This window comes from Trematomus bernacchii, unplaced genomic scaffold (assembly GCF_902827165.1).
Source record: "Trematomus bernacchii unplaced genomic scaffold, fTreBer1.1, whole genome shotgun sequence".
Taxonomy (NCBI): domain Eukaryota; kingdom Metazoa; phylum Chordata; class Actinopteri; order Perciformes; family Nototheniidae; genus Trematomus; species Trematomus bernacchii.
The window spans coordinates 403,492-418,556 of NW_022987821.1; the positions used below are offsets into that span (position 1 = coordinate 403,492).

At 42.0% G+C, this 15,065-nt stretch overlaps 1 protein-coding gene across 1 annotated transcript in view; it reads right to left on the bottom strand.

Moving 5' to 3' along the window:
- Positions 1-8,717: 8,717 nt before the first annotated feature.
- Positions 8,718-15,065, bottom strand: part of klf7a (Kruppel-like factor 7a) — a 33,409-nt gene continuing 27,061 nt past the window's right edge. The window contains exon 4 of the mRNA XM_034151041.1: positions 8,718-12,111. Coding sequence (XP_034006932.1) covers positions 12,060-12,111 — 52 coding nt within the window. The 3' untranslated portion in view covers positions 8,718-12,059. The remainder of the gene's footprint in view (positions 12,112-15,065) is intronic.

Below are 15,065 nucleotides of genomic sequence, written 5' to 3' on the forward strand. Positions count from 1 at the left end.
CTATATTATCAAAGCAGTGAAAGCTTTCAACGGTTAAGCTTAGTCAAGCAATGTTTGGCTTTTCTGATTAATGCCCAGGACTCTGACAGCATTCAAAGACACATTTCAGCAGTTTCTGATAATGATAAATCCATTTAGGTGGGAATTAACAGATACAAATTCAACTACAGGAGAGTGAAGGTGAGAGGTCAAGGCTAGAAGTCAAAGATTACACTTTTGCATGAGTTGGAGGTGAATATTTCTCTTAACTCAACAATGACAGATACAATGAAGGTAATCATAGAATTAACGCTCCTACAAAAACATCTTCTAGATCTGAATTCAGGTTAAATCTGAAACACTCACCTTTCTTATTCCGGGGAGACAAACATGTCTGAGTACATCTTCTTGGTGCATGTTCCTACATAAGGGGTTTCAGAACAGATGCAGGACAGAGTCAAACTATCAAAAAAAGAGAAAGACAATTAGTTTTGTTACCAACAAAGTTTGTAGAGCCAAATGTTATTTTCTAAATAGCTTAAACAATAACTGTTGTCACTTACACTGCCATTGTAAGTGCTTTAGACATCAAATGATGTCACATGTATGGTTACATGTATTGTTGATGTCGCATATAAGGAGATGTGATTAGTTTAATTAGTTTTTGTGTATTAATTCAATACAATTTGTTAAGTGAGTCATCTTTAAATATATATATTTTTTGAAATGTTGGAAGTAATACATTTAATTCATAATACTTTGCCTAGATAAATATGCATAAGGAGATTTGCAAGGTTGAAGTTGATAACATTAGGTACATTAACATGGACATACACATGCCAATATCTAAAACATGATTAGATATTGAATTATTTAGGTGTGTGTGTGTGAGATATGTGTAACCCTTGAAAAATGGCTTCTCCCGTAAATTGGTAAAAGACCTGCATTTATTCCGATGTTTGCCCATGCACATGCTTGCAAAAAGCAGCAGATGGCAGTAGACACACATACATGATACAGTATAGGAAATAGCTGCTGAGTGCTCGGGAGTCAGGTGTTCTTGTAATTCCTCAGTACATATTTGCACCAATATCATTAATGCATTCCCTTATTTCATCTCCCGCAGCCTTGTTGCTCTAGCATACTAATAATATGTATATTTCAGGCTAAAATATGAAGTATCTAAAGAAATGTGTGTCCAAAAATCTGATCAAACAAGCTTTAAACAACAACAGTACCAGTTGTTGTGTATCATAAACGTGTCTGTTTGTATGAATAATTACGCTTTTTAAGTAAAAACCTATATTAGAATATTTACAGATGATTTAAGTTGGAATACCCTAAACCTGTATGGCCTGACTTGTATTTTCTGCCCAATCAACAAGTATTGATCCTCCCCGCTAACCTGATCAATAGCTATTGTCAGATATGGTTTGCATGGTTTGTGTTAACAAACGGGGGTGTGTGGGGGGGGGGGGGGGCAGGTTTTTTTTTCCGGACACCTCGAGAGCCCCAACTCTTAACCCCACCGTGTTGCTATGTGCCGCCCTGCCTGGTGTCATCCAATCAATCGGCTTTAATCAAAACTGCCAGCTGCACTCCTACAACATCCACTGCAATGATACAAACACATACTGTTGTTTCTAAAGGAGCCATTTAAAAAACACAAAATCAGGGTTCAGAAAAGCAAGAGTTTCCGACACAGTAAAAAAATGCTTTCATCCACTGTGACGAGCAAATAATCGCGTGGGGTATTCTCCTGAAAGGCAATCACACAGGTAATCCACAATGTAGGAGGGGAGAATCTGAACGGGTGCAGGGGAATCTTAATATCTTCCAAACTGGTTGAATGTGTATGGAACTGAGCCTGGGATTGGGGAATAGGGGATGAAGCCTGAAATAGACCTGCAGTAGTAAATATGTGCTTCCTTCCTATTTCAGAGTGTGCAGACACATGCTGGGTAAGGGGGATGGATAGATGGGTATTGAGACTAAAATCCCACTTCCCTGCAAAAATCTCAGCAGGTAAGAAGCAGATTGCAGCTGTTGGATGCAATGCAGGAGAACAGGAGAAAAAAAAACACCTTTAAATGAGAAGGAGGCAGCTGCTGGAATTTGACTGTGTATATGGATGGTTTGAAATCAGTAATTACTGTACGAACTTAGTGAGGGAATTACAAATAGCTGGTGCGACCTAATCCTGGGGTTTTTCCGTCCAATGCTGCAATCTTTGTAGAAAAAGGGAAAGGACAAATCCTCTCGCCTTCTTTTTTTTATTGTGGCACTGTGCATTGTGCCAAACAGCTTTTTGCAATCTCTGCTAGGTTATGAAGATCTTAAATCTTTACCCATTAAAACTTCACTTGAGACCCTCTGCTTTTGCTCCACAGCCAGTTGTAAAAAAACAAATATGGAGGGGATGTGAGTGACTCGGAGGCTGGTTTTTATAGCCGAGATGCTCTCTCTGAGATACACTCTAATCCCACTCTCCAAGGGGAGAGGTAGGTATTGGCTTTGATGATAGAAATGGATTAAACAGATTACATTAAAGGCCAGTCTAATTGAACCAATCTATCCTGATTCTGCCGCTGTAAGATAAATGATTAGGAGGCCAGATAGTATATATAGGTCGTGAGTGTGTGTGTCTGACTCGAGGTTATGTGGACATTTACAGGCCGGCTGGAAAAATACTGCACAGGCACTTTCCTCCTATGGACTGTGATATATCATTTCTCCCAAGGAACATGATCACAGATACCCCTTTCCACTCAAATTAGCACGTGTATGCAGGTTTTTAAATGCTAAAAAACTGCTAAAATATGCAATAAACTCTTTAATATTCGTCAATCAATCAGTGTAACTTTCAAACTCTTGAGCCAGAATTGTGTGATTTGGACAGAAAAACTAAGACAGTTTAGATTTGTTTTTCACATTGATCAGCAAGGTATAACTACTGTTTCTGTCAATGGAGTCTGTTGGCTTTGAGGATAGAATATTGAATGTTTTGAACATCAAAGAAGCCCTCTTGTGCTTTTTTAAATCAATTCTTTATTAATCAACAGATCTGTCTCATCTACGATAAAACTAAACTTCAAATTGGCACACAACGCTTCCAACTCACAACATGTCTCTGTGTTAAACATCAGGTAGGCGGTCTTTTCTTTCTGTCATCATTGCCAAATAGAATAATAAAGCACGCTCTTATTTGCTGCCGCTGACAGGCTGACAAACCCCCCTGTGTCAGCAGCCCATTAACACACACCCGAGCTGCCAGTGCTTCATATCAGACACAGGGTCTGTATTGTGTCCATTTAAAACCAATTCAATTAGCATGACACTGTTTGATCCTGTCAGCTATGAAACCTTGGAAGACATGTCTGAAATCTACTCTTTTTATTTTGTCTCTCTTTACTTGGGTTTCTTAACCTTTTTAAATGTTGTTTAAAGTTAGCTATTCCAAAAGTATTCTGTCTGTATGTCCCCTGTAACTTTTAGTAAGGACATTTCCACATTGATGTCCATCTCTAGCAGGCCATTGCAAGTTGTTTAATGATTCAAATGGATTCTAAAAATGTGCTTGGTTATGGGTAATGTAAATGTATACTTAATGGGCTGAAACATGCAAAACCACCAGTACCCTTGAAGTGCTGCTAAAAGGCAAGATGAAAGACAGAAAACTTGAATTGGCAAAATGAATGGACAATCTTACCCTTAGGGTGATTATGTGTGTGTGTGTGTGTGTGTGTGTGTGTGTGTGTGTGTGTGTGTGTGTGTGTGTGTGTGTGTGTGTGTACCTGTCCCTCTAGCGCTGGATGGTTATTGACGGTGTCCACTTGAAGCGAGCGTGATAGGCTGACCTTTCCTTCCAACCTTGTTACCGACGTGAACTCGTTAAGCAGGGCTGTTTAATTAGCAGAGGAAAGGCAATCAGGGAGGGGCCGGAGCCCTCTGTGGTCACACACACGGATCAATGGTCTTCAGGGAGCCTTCGCACTGCGCAACAGGGACCTTTAGGCCTTTTGTGCATGCATACACATGTAATTATACAGTTTACTAAACATTCGGGATTTGGCAGATTTTCTTGTGGTTGTTTGGTCAATGGACGGATATATGTATAATGCAGGTCAAACTCTGTACAAATGTTTGAAAGATGACACCCCTATGTGGATATTTAACATCTAATGTCTTGTGCAACAAGGATTTTATGACAGCCTGAACACTTACAGACTGTTAGTTTTTCAAAATGGCTGCTTAAAAGATGGGTTTAACCAGGAAAGTACAATATTATCCTTATTTCTGATCTTTTTCCCACTGAGAAATGTGCAGTTTGTCAAATATTATTATTATTTTGGGCCTGATTTCTGATTTCTTTCCTCAAATGTCTCAATTTTAGTGTTAACCAATGTGTCCACAAACATCTGGCCTTTTGCTTTTAGTACATTCTCCAGGTTTTCAAACAAATTTCAAGCCAAAAATGACCTTGTGCGATCCAATCATATCCTCCTTCCTCGGAATAAAAGGACTGCAACAACAACATGCCGCTTTTATTAGAAATCTGAGTGCAGCGGCATACAGTCTAACCCTGGTTGACACGCACACATGCTTCAGCACATGCTCTCAAAAGTGTGTGTATATGCAAACGCACGTGTGTGTAAATCAGGTACACAAACACAAGCGAGGAGCCAACAGCGGCTGCACCTGGTGAGATGCAAGTGAAAGTGAGAAGCAGGAGAAAAAAAAAGAAAAGAGCTCAGGTCTGTTGATCTATTTTTACCGCAGAGCAGGGGGCAGAGGGAGGGAGAGGAAGAGAGAAAGCTTCCTGCATAATGCATGGCCCTGTAGAGCAGCAGTGGCTTTTACACTGCCATCTCTCACCGGGCTTCCAGGTGTCTACGCTGTCTGTCAAACAGGCAGAATATAGGAGAGCCAGGTGCTCGCACACGGCGCTCCTGTTGATCTTTGTCAGAGCACAAGACCACCAGCCTCTCCAGCTGCTCGCCTGCCCCCCTAACACGAAGATCCCTGCCTGTACTCTCATTCAAACCCAAGCTCTGAAGAGTAACAGCATCCAGGAGCTGCGGGGAAACAAGAACAGATTCATCGCCCCAGCTGGAATGGGGAACTACTTTTTGTTCTTTAGCAAAACTGAGTGGCAACTCCTGGATTGAGTTCACATGCAACCACTATACTGTGTATAGGCTTCGGGATAAACAAAATAAGCAAAATAACAGTCAAAGTTTCATTTTGTCTATTATTAAGTCCCATTTTCTTAAAACAAGCTTGGCCAGTGCAACATTTTTCTTTATTTTCAGAAATCAAGTCAAAATGTTCTAAATGTTATCATCACTATCATTTTTTCACGATTGTCTATACACTTTTTTTTGGAAATTAACTAGCTCAACACTAAACAGGTATTTCTTCTTTTTTTTTTGGTGTTGAATTTGAAAAGTACCTTCGTGGAATACACCACTAAATTACAGAATTTCTGATTGGGAACATATCTGAGCAATCCTAAAGGGGGCTGGGTTGCTGCTGGGCATCGCAAGGAGGCAGACTAATGAAAGCTTGATGAGGATGCTTCTCTGAATCCAGCAGCATGATTAGGCTTTAATTACCGAGGGCCACCTCGACATATTCCCTATAATTGGAAATACCTAAGCACTTGGCTGCTTGTGGCACGAAACCAGAGAATCCACGGTTCGCAACCCTTCCTAGGACAAGCTTTATTCTCCAGCAACAGGAGATTTTGAGACTTCCCACTGAAGATAAGCCTGGAATAAGATATGGTGAGACTTTTAGCCCTGCATCCCAGTATGCTGGCATCTCAACAGTGCCAGATGTGACAATAACATCCCTAAATGGCTGCCAAACGCCTACAAGACACCCACAGGCATTGGCAGCGGCCTTGGTTAAATCTTGTGTTGCACAACCACACGAAAAAAGGAGCCTTATGTTTGCGCCGGTTAAGTGAATCACTTCCTCGCAGGAAGAATGGCTTCTTTCTTTCATTACAGGCGCTTCGATTCAGAGCCGTCACACCTTTTATGCCTTCCTTCAATGGCGTCAGAATCATTGTATATGAAACAAAGACAACATTTCTGAAATGTGCTCAGGTGTTGCGACGGTGAATAGCTGAGCAGAGACAGGAGGACTTCAAGGGCAAGCTGATAAGCCTGCAGGATGCTGAACAATGAGAGTATATTTGAAAACTCTGGGGATAAAAAAAACGGTCCTTAGGTCTTAATTTGTGTTCTTACATTTTGCTTTTAAATGTTCGATCTCCATTTAAGTAATAGACAGCTGTCCGGGCCTTAATTTGACGCATATACGGCGCCAAAATAATCACCTAGGGTCCATTTTTTCCCATTTCCATTCCATTTCTTTTCTATTTCCACTTCTGTGCATATAAAGTAAGATGCTGCCATGCATGGCATAAAAGGTATATGCATATTTTAAGGTCAAGTACTTTGAATAAGCGGCTCGATCTGAAGGCGATGCATGTTTAGAATAACATAACAAGATAACATCAGGAGATCTTTTAATCCTATTTTCCTACAAGATTTACGTTGATGCTACCTCTTGATGCAGATAAGTGGAGAGGAGGACAGGGTGACTGAGCACATGTAACCAAGCATTCAACAGCCGTGTTTATCAACTCAGTTTTTTATTATTCAGATTATTCTGCTTGGGTTCCCCCGGTGTAATTAGCCGGATAACAAATCCACCTCTTCCCGCAGTGTGTCCGTGCGTTGATTCCATCATTTTCAGATGTAGAAAACAAGAACATGTGTTGAAGGGTTGCATGTTTAAATGTTATTTCTTCAATTGTCAGTGGGGATTTCAAGTTGGTTCAGGCACTTGTTACATTGTAGGTTATGTTGCCATGATAGCATTAACATTAGCATGAGCATGTCTCTCCTTTCCTCGTAGTTCTGAGGGATAAACTATAAGCTGCAAGACTCATATTTGATTAGTTTGCAGTAAAATATAAATTGGCATAATTAGTCAAATTCACTTTTTGGTCCATTTGAAGTGATTATTAGCTCTTTGTTATAGCCTAATGAATCCTTACCTCGGATACTGAAATATAATTTGTATATACGTTTTTGCTGAATTGCCAAAGAACATTCAGCCCTTCTTTTTAATCATTGCCATATACAAATATTTGTATAATATTTCCTATTCTTTGTATGGTATTTTTCCCGCCAAATTGCCTTAAAACAAGACATGCCTAATGCAACACCTCACAATGTTTGTACTGAGCTGACAATTCTCTATAAGATTTGATTAGATTTAAGTTATTTTCTTCACTTTCATACCCTGTTTCTATTCTCATCTTGCGTCTTTGTTGTGCAAACACATACAATTGCAAATGTCCCAGATGCTAAAATGTCTTCAGAGTAGTCTTATTGGTACTGGAGCTGTTTCATACATACCAAAGAAAAAAGGATTGCCTGCAGACATACTTTTCGAATAAGTGCATTAACCTTTTTGAATGTGTGTTGATGAAAACGTGGTCCATTCATTCTCTGCTGAAACACATTAAGAACCATTTGGCGCTGCTGTGAACTCACATGCAACCTCATTTCCATCACATGGAATGGGAAATGACGATCGGAAAGCATTCATGGGACGTGCGACCTTTATTGAAAAATGACTCCATCGCTTCTAATTTCATAACGCGTCTGTGGGATTGACGTAGTAGGTGTAGTTAGGTAGATAATGTGGGGCTGTCTGTAATTACCGATAAAAGAACATTAGGTTCGACAGATACGCGTAAGCTTCTTGATGAGGGTGCCCATTTCAATTAGGGAGCATTACATGAAACAAAAAACCTTATGGGAGTTTCTCACTGCCAGACCCAAGGAGAATTAATACACTGCATAGGGCCATTTACCAAGGAGTAATTACTCCCTAATTAGCCATTAGTTATTCGATTACCCTTTTATCAGCTAGTCATGGTCAAAAAGGCAGGAATAGCGGATAAGTCATCACCTTGGTTGGTAACAGATGTAATTAACATGCGGTAAGTCCCTCGGAGGGAGCGCATTCAGGCTAAGGGAAGGCATTCTGGCCCATTTCCTGCGTCTGATCAAAAGGAACGATAAATCAGAGGGTTTTTCTATCCATCTAGGAGTGCGTTGCTGCAAATTGCAGAAAAAGGAGGGTGTAAATTAATTTTCCTGCCCACTTTAACCCACTTAGTGCGCTGATTTAGCTCGGAAAAATGCAGCAAACCTGAAGCAGCCCAGCCTGAGGAGTTGTCTGGTCAGTGGGATATAAAAAAGTGAAAGTACTCTGGGTGCTCTTTGTTAGCACACTGAATAGCCCTGTGATTGAGAGTGGATAAGAAATCAAAAAAGATATTCTGTGAGAAGATGGACGATAAGGCGCATATTGTTGCCGGACGAACAGACTGTGAATACTCCAACTGCTTCTACCATTTATTACACATAATTACATTCTTAAATAAAAACGATTCACCGAACAGTTCCTTGCATAGAGATATTACAATACCAATTTAAAAAAGGAATTATGAAACAAACCGGTAACAAAAATAAATCTTTCTCATTTTTCCATAATAAAGAACATTATCGTACCCATACATCATAATATACAAATGATAAATTTGAAACACTTTGTACAGCGAAGAAAGAAAAGGAGAAAGACAACGGAGGAAAAGGTGGAGGAGAGGGCGGGGGGAGGGAGGGAGGTGGGGGGGTGGGGGGGGGAGTCGGACAGAGGAGAGGAGTTGAAAGGGATCATATCTGAGAAAATGGAAGAGGGAGAAAGGGGGGGGCGATGAGGGAATGCTGGTAGAAAAGGGGGGTGCGTTTGATTTGAAATTCAGACCTAGTGGAAACAGAGGTGGTGTCACACATAGTAATGTCCCCCCCCCCCCCTCAGCAGAGCAAAAGCTGCAGTCTGGATCTCTGACTCCCACAAGGTGGCATGAAGAAACTGTGAAAAACACACAAGGAGAACGGAGTGTGTGTGTGTGTGTGATTTTGAATGTGCTTGTGCATGTATGTTTATGTCTGTTTAGGGGGTGTTTGCATGCATGTGTGTGAGCGTGTGTACATTTGTGCTAAAAAACAGCTACTATACAGACTTTGTGATCAGTGTTTTATCACCCGGGGAGTCGTCGTGTGAAGTGTCGAGCGGACAGAAAACATCAGATATGCGAGTGATTTCTCCCCCAGAAAAATTCAGAGTGCAAATACAAACAGACGAAGAACACACAGGCACGGCAGAATTGACAATCATTCATTAAGATGACACAGAACTCAACCGCTTCCTCTGACAACATGAAACAACCTTTCCGGAAAACACATTCACATTTTGAAACCCTCCAGTCTTTGACATTTGTTCAAATTGTTCAGTATTTTGAATATTCCCATGTCTCCGCTCCGGAAAATGAAACACATTCAGTGTTTCTGTGATTGGTACAGGACAAAAAAACACTTCAGATCTGCACATTCCCACACATTCGCAACAAGAGGGTGCCCCATTGAAATACTGAAACACACAAGTAGAGCTGCCATTGATGATACCATTTTAACCCATGAGTTAAACTGCTATTCTTCATTTAATCCATGAGCAGGAAAACCACAAACCTGCTCCGACTTTCCCATCTGAACTGGACATTTTTACATTTTCTACAAACGTTGCTACGATTTTCGCTTATTCCAAGTGTGGATGGTAGCATTGAAAGCGTCGCAACCTGAATGGTTATTGAGAATTTTTTGGTCTTTTTGAAAATAAACCAGGAGAAAAACGTGGTCTCTATTGTGGTCCCTCCCTGTTGTCTTTGCAAATAAACGCCTGTCACCGAGATGTTCAATATAAAAAGTGAGCCTGGTGTATTTGCACGTTTAGACAGAAGGAGTTCAATATTTATGCGAAGCAGCACACAGCTTCTACTTCCAGAGCCGCGGACAGATCACAGATATGATTGAGCGGGGCTGCATTCATACCCGAAATTGAAATGCGCCGCTGGTATACAGAGTGAAATCAATTTACTGCTTCCCCTGCCAAAAAAGCAGGCTGCTGTGTGCCTCACTTTGCCTCAAAGTATTACAAGTCTTGTAAAATAAAGAAATAAACACATTGACATAGTAGTTCCAAATCCTGTTCGTAAGAATCCTGACAATCTACTTTTTGTCCAAGCTGCCTGTTTGTTTTATGTGCGCTTGAGTTGAATCGATGCTCATTGAAAATGTATTTCTATCGGTGGATTAAAGATGGCAAGATCTAGATCTTTGTTCTGTTGGACAAGACTCAGATCACCAAGGACAAATGGTCATTCCAGTTCTCTAGGAGGGTATGCATGTGTCGTGTGTGTGTGGGTTTCACTCCTCTGCAGTTTCACGAGCTGATGGGGCTGTTATCATGTGCTGACGGAGCAGATGTGTTCCTCCCCTAACCCATTCCTGCCACCCACTTGAAATCCAGAACGACCAGTAAAAAGCTAACAGCCATGACTAGCTAGTTGTTCCGAGGCCATTCAGTTCAACAGTGAAACTACAAACTCACATGTGTGTTTTCATGGGCCTAGCAACATGTACAGACTTACAACAGATACATTCAAATTGATTCGCTCCAAGAAGAGCCACCCAATTGATTGAATTTGTCCCACAAGTCCTTCCGTGTCCAGCAATCTGCGTTCAGACATGCATGTGAGGTCAGGAAGTCTGCAGGAATGTTCTTGGAAATGCATAGGGCCCGATTAGGAGAGCTGTTGAATGCTGCTTTTAGGAGTTCTGAATGGGTGGTGTGAACAGGACAAAATCCTCAACCCAGTGACTGTAGCTGCCAATCACTCTTAAAGGCCAAAGAGATCATTTCAGGCATTACAGTAGACACTTTTTTGGCTGCCTCCTTTTCCGATGTTTCCTTCAAAATGGTCTCTTTAATGTCAGTGTTCAACACATAGGATAATCTTTTCTTCAGTGTAGCCTTCATTATACATGGTAATCTTGTTCAGTGTGCTATTGCAGTCCACTAGCTGCTTCGACTTGTGCATGTGGCTTTCCGCACACGGACGGCATGTGGAAGCCAGCCAGCGCTTGGGGGGGAATTTTTACAAAAAGTTTGTCAATTGTGCAACCGTTCCTGACAACAACTCGTAAGATCCTGGAGAGGGAAAACACTTTTGATGGATGGTCTATCCTCTCATGAGACGATCTGTTCCTGATGACATTCTAGGAGATGAACAGTCTTTCCCAGAGTGGATCAGTTAGCCTCATCCAGTGTTAACCCTCAATGGATGATGTTCGTGAAGCAAGCCAGTCCTCGGGATGACCTCCCTCTGTCTTAACAGCACCTAAGTGCAACAATCCAATCCTCAAATCCAATCGAACGCTCCGTTCAAACAAGTGCTCCGATGCCAAAGAACCAGAAGGATTTATACATGTATCCAGTTGGAAGATTGATAAAGTATCTATACTATATATCAGATGATAAACCCTTTGGTGATTTGTAAAGGCTGTGGCAGGTTTGAAGGAGAGAAATCCCGCTTGCTTACCCTGCGAGAAGATTCTGTTGAGCTACTGTCAGGAAATAACTGTTCTCAACTCAAGGTACTTTTGAAGAAAAAGGAAATCTCGAATATACAAAGAGCAGAAATCACTGTACAACTGGTCCAGTTTGGCGTTGGTGTGCTCGCTGGGTGAACATTTTGGAAGCCGAGGGACGGTTGCGCCGGACGACAAAGAGCTGCCAACGGCAGGCACGCGGTCCACCATCCATCCCCTCTGAGACACACATGAGGGGTGGGACGGAGCGTCTGTATCGTCCACGCCACAACACCGGGAGACATTTGTGAGGTTACGGCATGTCACCGTGGAATCATGGACCAACTAGTAGAGCACAGATTGACACTTGGGATATGTCCGGCTTCTGTGTTTCCGTAGCTAGCGTCCTTGTGCGGTGCTTTTCCATCCGGTCCAGAACGGCCAAATTTAGAGTTTTTCTCTCTCTCTTACATCCATGGTGTTATTTCTCTGCAGATGAAGCTCCCTCTCCTTCTTCCACTCCGCCTCCATCCCCCTTCCCTTCTCTTCTCTCTCTCGGATTCCTCAGATGTGCCTCTTCATGTGTAGCGCCAAGTGATCCGACCGCGAGAAACACCTGCAAACCAAAAGAGAGGGGGGAAAACAGAGAACAGCTTGTTAGCTTGTTACCGACGCGGGGAAAAAGAAGTTTGTTTTGTCGATGGAGCTAAATGTTGCTGTTAGCTAGTGAGCGCCGAGCCACTAATGCACACGCAATTAGTATATGTGTAACTAATTCATAATCAGCATTTTCAGCAGCACTCCTAATGACTTCAGCTGTGCCATGAATAACTAGAGAGCCTGCAGATGGATCTGTTGAAACAGTGTTGAGGAGAGAAACTAAACATGTGCTCTAAGATGTTCACTAAATGAGATGAATAGAAGCCACTCACATGTTAAGGCATAGCAATAGTGTAAAATGGAATTGCATTGGACATTTTCTTAAAGTATGCTTGATTATTGTTCAACCTGTTGCAACAAATTGACATAATAAATGCTCTGTCTCTTCCATGCATGCTTACAAAAAGATGCTTCTATCACATGCTAGAACGTGTTCAACAGTATTTCTCCCACCTGCTCGCTGAACTAACTGCAGCTCCATTCCCCAGAAGAGCGATATTCAAAAGGCAAGTGTTGCTTTCTGTTAGGTAATTGGGAGCTGAATGTTCTGGTGATTAGTGTGTTAGGAAATATTGGAGATGGAGACTTGTTTTAGAGCCTATTAAAGTGGATCTATTTAATAATGTTTGGGAGAAAAACAAGACACTACATCCAGCAATGCTGCTAATTTGACACATTTTTATTAATGTTCGCCTGGATTTTCAGATAGAACGCCAGGAAATGCTTTGGAACTGGATTGTGTCTGGTTGCCAAAACTGTCTGAAATTGGAAATGTGTTAATATTTCAAGCTAGCAATTTGGTAATGATACCTCAAATAAAATAACATTTTTAATTAAGCATTTAAATAGAAGGCTTGGGAGTCGGATTCCTTTTCACATTCCTGCAACTGTTGATTTTTTTGTACTCCAGTTTCAGTTTCTCTCCACTGAGACAGGGGCAAGTGTCTGAGATGTCTAGATGAATCAGTGTTTGGCCAAGAGGGGGAGTTACACTGTGATGAGCCACCAGTCATCTGTCTTACTGTCACACCTGCGAGTGTATCCGAGAGTGTGCACGCTCACACACACACACATGAGAGATGAATGAACGGCTCAGGAGACATGCAGGGTTTTTGTGTGTGAGTGTGTGTGTGTGTGTGTGTGTGTTCGGTGGAGACAGATGGTAAAGTATGAGTCACGACTCGGGGGCACGACACCAGCTGGCACACCGTGGGTCTGTATCCTCCTCCTCCCCCGACTCACCCCCCGTGCTCAATCTTCCACCCCGTCTTCTCCCTGTCTCCCCTGTTTCCCCTCTTTCTTCATCTCAGCAGGGTGCACATGTGTGTGTGTGTGTGTGTGTGTGTGTGTGTGTGTGTGTGTGTGTGTGTGTGTGTGTGTGTGTGTGTGTGTGTGTGTGTGTGTGTGTGTGTGTGTGTGTGTGTGAGAGAGAAAGGGCTGGAGGGGTTGGCTGCATGTGACACATGACAGAGGTGGGCCCAAATTAGGGATGTGCCTGCAGGGGGGGGCGCCTGTGTTAGGGGGGAGGGGGGGGGGGGGGGGGGGAGTTGGGAGATAAGGGATGAGGAGGGAGGGATACTGTATTTACAGTCCGTCCAGCTGAGACCTGATTAAGTTGACACTGCCTGGCCCTCTGTTCACGGACACACGTATGAACGTATCACTTATAAAGAAATGTGACATTGGATCTTCGTTCATATTTCAGATTCATAAATAACTAAATCCTGTTTTATTCAACAGATACATTTGACTTAAAGTATTAGCAAAATTGTGTGTATGTGGCAGAAAATAATAGAAGAAAAGAACAAATTAAGACAGAAATACAATAATATTTGTTATGTTTGAGGTGTTTGGGTTAGGAGGCATTTCACCCACATTTTTACCCCGGAGTCTCTTGCACATTGTTATACTACGATGGCTCCCGCAGACAATATTGCTCAGAGACCCCAGAGGTGTCAGAGTGGGCCGGATCACAGACAGGAGGGTTGTAATTAAAAAAAGGAGTAAAGATTTTTGTGTCTGAGTCAGGCTGATCTTCTCATAATGGCCACTGAATGTTTGATGATTTTGCCACCGGAGCTCGACAAATTAACATTTTGCTGTGGTTCATAATTAAATAGGAGCCAGGGCGACTGATTAAGATGCAAAGTCTCGGGCAAATTACAATCGGAAACACTCTTCAAAGTGACAAAGCCGAGCACCTTTTCACCCCGGCAAAGATTAGGGGAGGAAATGTGCTCCTTCTGTGACTGTGTAAACAAGACGTGGCATTAGACAGTTAGGGAGATCCATACATTAAACCATCATCCCATAACATTTCCTGTTATAAGGCTATAAAATGCCTGGTAGGTTTAATGGTGCATATCCAACATAAGGGAGGGTTACAGCTTCCTTAAATGTGACTCTTAAGTTAAATTTAGGGTGCAAAAACACCATGTTTTTGTTTCAAAATATGTAGGCCAATTTGTATTACTTAACATAGTGGTTTAGGCGCCACAACTACGTGGTTAGGTCAAGGAAAAAAGTTGTGTTTTAGTTAAAAATAAGCACCGTACCATTACGTATTCTGGGATACTTTGCTCAGTTAGGCTCTAGCTAAATAACCAAACCTTGGGCCACAGGAAACAACTACCGTCTCCTAGGTGATAGTCCTGTCCATCCATTTACTTATCCCAACTAACATAAGAGGACCTTGTCAGTCATACTACGTTAACGGGCTTCCTACTTAGCGTCCGTAATAACTACTTCTTCCTCAGTAACCATGTGAATAGATGATGACGCCATTCTGAACCTACTCGGGGTGTAGTGTAGCAGGCACTTTCTAACCCTTATCTAGGACGCTGATCACCGCTGATAAGGGCTCTTAAATGGTCTGATATCATCTTGATCTGGCGGATCAGACCAGGAATC